Source organism: Sinohyriopsis cumingii, chromosome 12, assembly GCF_028554795.1.
Source record: "Sinohyriopsis cumingii isolate HCF-2022 chromosome 12, ASM2855479v2, whole genome shotgun sequence".
Lineage (NCBI taxonomy): Eukaryota > Metazoa > Mollusca > Bivalvia > Unionida > Unionidae > Sinohyriopsis > Sinohyriopsis cumingii.
Window position 1 is genome coordinate 89,480,996 of NC_142972.1, and position 9,799 is coordinate 89,490,794.

General features: G+C 33.5%; 1 protein-coding gene across 2 annotated transcripts; it reads left to right on the top strand.

The window, feature by feature from the left end:
• Positions 1-3,744: 3,744 nt before the first annotated feature.
• Positions 3,745-9,357, top strand: LOC149786940 (uncharacterized). 2 transcript variants are annotated; one of them, XR_016425237.1, is made up of 3 exons: positions 3,745-4,037; positions 4,484-4,661; positions 6,875-9,357. XR_016425237.1 is itself a non-coding variant. In XM_089978301.1 (2 exons), exons 1-2 carry the CDS (start codon positions 5,998-6,000, stop codon positions 7,085-7,087), a joined length of 348 nt encoding a protein of 115 aa, XP_089834427.1. In that variant the 5' UTR covers positions 5,495-5,997; the 3' UTR covers positions 7,088-9,357. The 2 variants fall into 2 exon arrangements, 1 of the variants encoding a protein (XP_089834427.1); XM_089978301.1 differs by lacking the exons at positions 3,745-4,037; positions 4,484-4,661 and adding an exon at positions 5,495-6,132.
• Positions 9,358-9,799: the final 442 nt, after the last annotated feature.

A 9,799-nucleotide genomic window follows, 5' to 3' on the forward strand; every position in this document is an offset into this window, starting at 1 on the left:
CTCTCTTGTGCTCTATGGAAAGTTTCCCTCTTGACGTAGTGGGTCTTAAAATCCCATATGTAATTAATAATCTCCTTATCTAGTTTTTCTAAATTTGTATTTTCTATGTCAATAGACTTGGTAATAAAATTTATATTCGCGTACGTGTACGTTTTGGCCACTTGGGCCCATTCCATTAGACATAATGGCGTAAGTGCCCATGTGTTCACATTCGTTTCTAATTTCTGTTTCATATTTTTATAGTTTTCTTGTTCTTCTCTTATCCCAAAATAAATGCCCAATGCATTCACTCTTTCTTTAATTAGGCGTGGTGGTAATCCTGAGTGATTTCCTCTCTAGCTCCCTATTTTCAGTATTTCAGTCTTTTCATGATTTATTTATGACCCAGAGGCCTTACCAAATTGTTCTAATTCCTTCTCTAGGTGTTTAAAGGAATTTTGTCTATAATAAAGTTTGTACAATCGTCTGCATGCTGTAGCATTTTTATTTCGTCTTTTACATTTGGAACTGTAATACCTTCAATCTTCCTATTTAGTCTTATTCTTATACTTAGAATTTCAATTGCTGTTACGTATAATAGCATAGATAGCATTCCACATAGGCTGGAGTTATGTTTTCAACAATCTCGTGATTTAAAAGTGATATTTTGAAAATAACATACGAAAGTGATTAAATATGTTGAATTGGAAATAACACCGTAATATTTAGCATTTCTCACAATTATTCACTCGTTGGTCCAGGAAAAACGCTTTATCCACATGTAATAGCTTCACTACTTGCGATGAATGTGTGATTTTATAACTATTGAAACATTTATCACTTTCAGTTCATTGCCTCTTCAAATCAACACAATTCCATTGCCTGAAATGACAAATGGACGCAATCGACTCTAAAGAAAGTTTTGCCATTCTTGATAATGGGGTACTTTTGAATTCCATTTCACTATGATGATATGTTACCACAAAAATGTATTCTGGCTCAACATGATTAGTGTCGATAGTAAACTTTATCATGGAAGAATTGAGAAAGTGTAAAGAGCGCATGTCAAATAGGATGGAAGCAGAGAACATTATAAGGACTCAGGTACGTGGAATTGAGATTTTAAAGGAGGACTCCCTGCAGGATGTATCAGTGCCTGTCGAAGTGATTGAGCTACTTGGACAAGCTCGTTGTATCCTTGACAAAACCGATATCAATTCTATGCCAGTCAGCGAAGACCACCGGTACAGGGCCTCGCAAGTCTATACTGGGCATGGGGCAGACCTCTTTATGACATAAGAAAGGAACAACTACAATTGTTCATCGGTAATTTCTTAACTGACACACTAACATGCTGTATATTATATTTACATGTTCCATTGTTATCCCTTAACACATAAGCAGTGTTTACTGCTTCCAACTTCTTTATTTTTCTGATGTTCATGCACAATATTTGATAATGCTTCCGTATGCAAGCAAATCATAGAGGTGTCATTTTTAAGCGTTGATAGTTTTCAATATTGTAAGACATGACATTCTTTCTTGAGTATCATTATCTGTCCGTCTGGCTAAATGATTTCGTTATCCTGAATATTATAAGGTATCGGGATTTAAGCTGTTTATGCAACAACACTTAGGAAATGATAAATGGTAAATATCAGTTAGGTAATGCCACTGAGTATATTATTCGCACACCAGCCCGTTTGTTTGTACCCCGTTACAAATTTTGCAATAAAAAAGTATCAAGGACGTAAAGATGCACGAAATTAAGTAATTTCATTCACTGATTTATAATTTCTAACTTACAGTTGATAATAGTTCCCTAACACTGCGGACCTATTGGCATTTCAAATCAAACGGACGCTCTCGATCTAAACAAGCGACAGATTGCTCACTGACCTTTTCTGGTTAATAGAACAGTCCATTTCATTAAAAATGTCTATGTTTAATATTTCGTGACCAAACTGAGCAAATGAAAAGGACAACTCTTGTATACACATGCTAGAGACATGTAACACCAAAAATTTCCGGAATTAATAAAATTATCAAAGACGGTGAACTACATTACCCATGTTGCTTAAAAACATAGACTTGCCTATGCAAATATGGCGACTATGTTACTTACAAAACTCCCGTTTGATTCGAAACGCCAACAAAATGACAGTGCATGGCACTCTTTGGAGACAATCAGGTTAGAAATTATGAATTAAATGACTAAGTTTTGCGATTTTTGTTTATATCCTTGATGCATTTTCGTTTTAACATCGGTGTGTGTGTGTGTGTGTGTGTGTGTTGGCAGGTTTGCAAATAAATGGGAGCATGTACGAATATTTTAGTCCTTAAAGAACCATGTATTGAAATTTAATATATAGTACTGCCAGACTTCACATGCTATTCTACAATCGATACTTTTACCACCGTACATTATAAGAGAAATTGGGTTTTCTTTGGTTTGTTTGCATGATTCTTTATTCCACATGATATATATATATATATATATATATATATATATATATATATATATATATATATATATATAGTCATGTAGTGCATTTTTTCAAAATAATTGAATTATTTCATAACGCAAAACTTTCCTCAAGCAGAAAGTATAAAAAGATAGGATATTATTAGAAACATATATCCTATGCGTCTCAAAATAACCATTGCTTTTATTTTCGTTTTAATTAAATAACATTTTTATTACCAAATGCTGTAAAACATTATTTCTTTTAAAAAAATCTGTCTGACAGTTTATATTCATATGGTGTTTGCATCACTCTATAAAACGTCACACGTGATTGGCCAATCTCAGCGTGCTTTGACCTCATGTCTTTTTATTGACGTCATCTGTTTTCATGCATCAGAATTACACGCGCTGTTTGAACATTATTATTCTCTTTTCCTGTTTGAAACTTCATTAGTTGGGTATTTGGAATAGAAGTTAAGTGGCTAAGACTTGATCGTGTAAGAATAACTATACTATATACCTTATGATGTTTGCACACGTTTGCCCAAGAACTCAGATGATTTTGAACCATCGTGATCGCGCTTCGGCTCAAAACGTCTTCCTGGTGCAAATTTTGTATTATCATACACATATAATTAAAATGTGTCTATAGTGACTCTTAATGCTTTTTATACGCTGAAATTTTGTGTTTTCGATATTACTAACCGATCTATATTCTCTCTATTACATCCACATAACATAAACCTTTATATGGAAAATCTTTCTCGTGTTTTGGAAAATTATTTGTAATCACGTATGTATTAATTTTTCTCCAGAAAATTAGTTTACATCAGGAGATATGGCAAGTTTGCTTGGGGTAAGCAGGAGAACTGTAGAGCGGAGACTAGCAAACTTCCGCTTGACTCATGGGATACGATTCAGTGATATAAGTGACAACGAGCTCATATCGATGGTGCGTTCAATAATCAACAACTTTCCTCGTTCAGGTAAGAGTTCTTTTTCTTCAACTAAATGACTTCTCTGTTTACAGTAAAATAGTTGTTATTTATGTTCATTGATGTGTATATTGTTATATCAGTTTTGAAATTTTAATTGGGGATGGGGCTTTGCTTTTCCGCAACTGTTTTTAAAGATCAATTAACGACTCTAACTTTGTAGTGACTCCTGGTCATTTTTCCATACAGCGACTTTGCCCAACATAGCCCAAGTGCCGACTAAAAGATATTTCGGCATGGGGCTATAATAACTGACGTGTGTTAAAAACTCTCATTTTTATTTGCAACAAGAATGGTATTTAAACAGACGAAAACATGATCAGTGCTTTCATAAACTGTGCCGATATCGTTAAACTGCCGGTGATTGTCATAGACTAACAAGTGCAGTTCGATTTGCATGTAAAATGAAATCTTTGTGGGAAAGCTTAAAGGCATTTGAAAGGATTGGTCCGAAGTTAATCAGATTCAACAAACAAGCGATCTTGCATACATTTATCCTATCAAATTTCAAATTCAGTCCAGTGGCCTGCTACTTCTGCAGCGACCTGAACACTACTAAGCTTGAAAAATACAACAACAAAAGCGTGCTTATAGGTGTGAGTATGATTATTTACACAAGCATTTATCATTAACTCTTAAAGCAAAACTGACAACCCTGAAAGTGTGCACCTTAGGTCATGAATTTAGAGACTTTCAAATTCTGAATAAGTGTGCGCTTCCCAATGTTTGGATAATTGTATATGTTATAAGAATATAATAAATATTTGTTTATAAATACAATTTTAGATAGTGAATTATGTTAATTGCCCCAACAATGAAAACCCCATTGTATGGCAAACAAATAGCTTATGTATGCAACTGTCATTCTGTGGAATCAGCAACCGAATCACCTAAGAGACCAATCACATTTTAATTCATTTAGATCCTTAATTATATCCTGGAATGGTACAGACTGTAAATGTTATATCTGCAAATAAATAAATAATGGTTTTTTTTATGAATTCAATGTTTGTAGTCATGTTTTAAATACTTGTTTCTTTAGGTTTAAAGACAATCGAATGTCATCTCATTTCACAAGGTATCCATGTACAAAGAGAGAGAATAAGGAGAGCAGTTAGAAATGTAGATCCGGTTGGACAACAATTGAGGCAGCGAAGGGTTTATTCAGTTCCGTCCCCTCTTGCCCTGTGACATATTGATGGCAATCACAAACTGATACGGTAGTGTTCCACTCAGTTATATTACATGTGCGGACAATAAAGTTGTGTGTAATCTCTAATTCTCAGTACCCAAAGTTTTGTTAATTTAATTTCCTAGGCTCCGAAATCCTAAAATTAAAAGACACATAGTTTTACTCCAGATTTTCTATATCTTAGCATCTCCAAGATAAAACCTTTCAATTCTGAACACATTTTATTGGAAGGAAAAAAATTACAGCATAAAAAATTCAATCAGTTCTCTTAAATAGTTCGGACGTATAACACGAAAATTCGGCAAAGACATCATAACATCAGATCCATCAATGGCAGTTAGTTACTTGTTAATGTAAGTATTATTAACGATATTCATTCAGTACATGTTAATCTTGGACGTTAATGATGATTAGAAAAGGGTAAATTTGGTGCTTATTTTCCCGATTTTTACAAGTCTATCATGTTGGAAATGACATATAGTAGTGGGTCAAGTTGATGAAATAACGCATATACAAATAATTTCTCAGACATGTTTTGTTCCTCATGTGATCTTGTCGTGTTATATGATATTCGTATTAATTGCTTAATGTGCCCAGATGATTTGATAATATATGCATCTAAATGTAATGGCTTGCAAAATGCCGACGTAGACGGTGTCTAACTCTTTAACACTAACACAATTTGAGGTAATATTTCATGCAGTTGGTAAACTTATCAATAATTGGCAATTAAAATAAAATTAATTGTACTGACGTTAGCAGAACATAATAATTGTTTAATGCTCTGGTACGCTTGAATATTTTTGTCGAAGTAAAAAGTAGCCATCGCAGACAAATGCGAAGGTAGGGGGATACATTTATAAACTCTATTCTTCAACCTATTACAACTTACGATCATGAAATTTGACATAATCGACTCTGGTTGATGTAAAGAGGTTAAATGACATGAATGTTTATGACTAACTATTTATTAGGATTTTGACATTTTGTTTTGGACATTAAAACGTTTAGTAGCATCGAGTTAGGGGAGTATTTCCATCTCATATGCAATGTTGAACACATAATACCGGGTACATCTATCGGAACACCCAAAGGACTCCCTTGTCCTTCAAATGTGCACATGAAAACACAAAACAGTGACAGGACTATATAGTGCAAGATTCTAACAATCTTAATCAGATATTTAGGATCTGAACATGTTTGTGAGATAAATATTAATAATCTTGGAACAGAAACAGCTTCAAACATTGGTACAGTTGAAACTCGCGGTTTTCTTACAGCTATTATTCCAAGATTCGGAGAAACATGTCTTCTGCTTGCATTATGTGTACAGAAATGTGATAAACGACACACTATTCCAGCTTATGAATTCATGGAACAATCATAAATTGAGAACTGAGAACAACAAGACTACCTGCCAGCTATTTATACTTGGACTGCAGCGTATATTTAACGAGAATCAATTAATTGCTAACGAATACTTCGAAGAATTAGATCAGGTGAGAAGCTTGTCTCGTTTTAAGCAATGTGGCCTATTGGTAAAGAAAGAAACCAGAAAGACTGAAGAGATTTGAAACTGGGCACTATCCAATCTGCACGTTCCTTAAAATACCTACCATTATTTTATCAATGTCTGTGTTTGTGTGTGTGCTTCTAATTAGCAGTGTATGTGATTACCAAAGTCATAACAAATGACTACAACTTCACAGTGTGCTACTTCGTTAAGTGGAAAGTACCTGTATTTTCGAAATATATTCTATCAAGCTCATAAAACATAGCAAATTTACAATCAGCGAAACATTACAATAACAATATAAAGCAAAATTCCCTGCATGTCAATATAAATAGCATTTAAAGGACATCTGATTGTAACATTTCTGCTTTATATAACTTAACAGACAGTATTCGACAAAAGTTTTAGAATTTCAGAAAACTGTTTGTCCAATATCGAGGAACAATTTCTTTTAGCACGAAAAACTTTCATGAGTTTACCATGCAGAGACCAAATTACAAATTTGTTTATTGCCGGTTCTGCAAGACAGTATATGCTATTCTCTTAGCCTAACATTTGTTGGTGATATTTGGAAGTTAGAACTGAGCCACCGTAGCTCATTCTCTTAAACGAATTCATTTCTTAAGAGCCAAACTTAATTGTGTCTTTGAATAATTTTTTTTTAACTATAAAAAATGAATGAATACATTGCAGACAAAATTATTATTAGTATTATTTTCTTCATTTAGGACGCTCTACCAGAGTATGGAATGGATCCAGATGCACCGTTACCTGAGCCAAGTGATGAAGACAATATCGACGTGCCATCAATAGAGCTACTTAATGAAGAACAGTTGCATTATTTCAATGCCAAAATGAGTGGAATTCACGTAGCTGACCTTTCTGACATTGAACCATATTTGCATGCTTTAGATTCTGTTGATGAGATTTTGGAAGTTTGAAGTCGATAATTCATGTACTCTACTACATTTCCGTTGATTATATGGGGCGATTTTACTTTCTGCAATTGCTCAAAGCAGTATCTTGTCATCAGTGGCAACTTTCTTTCATTCCTCCATTTGTAATTAAATTCATCTTAAATCCCTATTTGTAAGATTACAAATGTATTAATAACATAATCTTTGTTCCTTATTAAATAGACTGTGATCCAGTACAGCTCTATGTTTAAAATAATAAATGAATAACTTGCGCAAGACTTCGTCAACTGAAATCTGAGTATCAAATCTACTCCTAATAGGTATGTCCGACTGTACTAAAATCTAATTAATAGTGTTGATAGTTTTTGTATTATAAAAATCCAATAACCGGTAATAGAACATGTGTTTGATTGAATTCAACTGAAATCTCCGCAGAGTACGCATCTTACCTGTATTTATTCGTATTTATACAAATTCTGTCAGTATTATCAAGCATTTTTCTGTGTAATTCAGGGATAGCACTTTCAGTTCTGTTTGGTGTATATTTGTAATCCTCCATAATTGATTATATGTACCCTGATATTTGTCTAAGTTAATTTCAATCAATGAAAATGTCATTTACGCCGCGTGGAGACAGTACTTAAAAAAAATAAATACAAATTAAATAATTTATTTATCAACTGAAAGTTGTGTTCTAGTTCTATCTTTTAGTTTCTTTTAAGTGTAATCATCATAAATGCAATGTGTCCTCTTGTAACTAAACGTAAAATGCGTCAATCTTTCTTAACAGCTATATCCGCACGCGTTTCTCCGAGAACCTAATTAAGTGCCGACCGTGTTTTGATAACTGACTTGTGGAAGTATTTGTTGTATTATTGCACTGAACGAAAAGCTGGACTCCTTTGTATTATCACGTTAATTATGTCTTTTGAATCAAATAAAGGAGGTGGAATAAAAGAAAAGTTAAAAGGCACAAAAATCTTATAAACTTAAAATCTAGTGATCCCGGTCGTATGTCGTGTGAACTCGCTTCATTTGAATAATCGAACACTGTTATAAATGGTATCGTGTACTCTTTCATAACTGTTATCAAAGATAGCAATGCAGCCGAGCGAAATGAATACTTCGTAAAATAAAGAGCTTGTTTTCACAGATACGGACCATTGTGGGCAAGCGAGTTTCAGAGAATTTTTGAACTGGCACTTAGAGATATCCTCAAGGATGATAAGAAGTTTCATTAATACTTCCAAAGAAATCACGACATCAATATTGTACTAAGTGAACAATACAAAAAATGAGTTTCGACATAGAAGATCGTTTCATGAAATAAATGTCGCCCTTTTTGTTTTTGTTTTTTAAAAAAGGATTCTTGTTTCGGGGTATATCAACATTTAGTCTAGTTCCCTGCTCTGTGGACTTCCGATTTGGCAGGATACTATTAAACACCACTATGGGAATTAGACTCATCAATAAAATAAAAAGCATTGACGTGTTACACAGATTTTTCGCGCACATGTGATGGTTGTTGAAACCAGTTGGAACGATCTTTTACAACTTCATTAGAAAAAGCAATTTATTAAAAATTGTTATCGACGTGATTGTAAAATGAGGATTCAGTCAGTAAACAGCCCAATTCCCTAACGCCTCCCCCTCCCTCGGTTTTCTCGATGTCAAAGCGAATTTTCAGTTTTTGGAGGTACCTCGGTAACTCGCGCCCTCGCTTATAATGCGGTCTTGTGGACACTGTTGTGTACGAGTTATCGAGGGAGAGGTATATATATATATATATATATATATATATATATATATATATATATATATATATATATATTGCTATGCCCGTCTCACATTAAATAATACCTATATTGGTACGTATATATTGTTTTTTCCTTTTTGGTGCATTACTTAAGATTGCAATGAAGGTACCTTAATATGTGTTGACTCATTTCAAAATCAATATTAATAAAGAACCTGTTTACAAGTTTGGGGTAATTTCACATTTGATGATTAAGCCTGATGAGTTCTGTCGCAGTGAGAGGTATCGTGAAACATGTGAAATGGGAGGTGTTGATAGATAGATCTATATCGAATAGGAAATTAATGCAACGTAGAGCCTTAAAGTGTATACAAGGTATATGAGTTGAACAATGAATTCATTCCGATTTTTCTATGTTCTTATTTAATGTTATTCTGCAGATATATTTAATGTTTTGTTTAGATATAATTTGAGAGTTGGATTACTCATCAAAATTACAAAGAGCTCATTGACTTTTCAATAAAATATTATTCTGTGATTATTGTTATTATTGTGAATTCATTCAAAAGAGTTCTAGACAATGCCATTGTTATACATTAATAATGTTAGTACATCAGCACATTCAGGATATGGAATTCATATGAAACATATTCTTTTGGACTTGGAATATAATGTTTAGTATTTGTAACGTTTCCCTCTTAGTAAGAGGGGTGGTTAATTGGATTTGGCTGGAGTTATCTAGAGGATGACCTCCCTCGATATTATAACCCGGCGGGAGTGAAAGAAGAATATAATTTCAACAGAGAACTGAGCGAGAATACCTGGAAGAAATAAAACAATACGAGCCCCCTTTGACAAGAAAATAACACATTTAATTAGAACAAATTAATAACGCCAATTCCAATTCAAGTTAGATTATATCAATATAATTCAACAGGCGCGTCCAATTTGTATTTATTTCATCATCATAATAAAAGGTG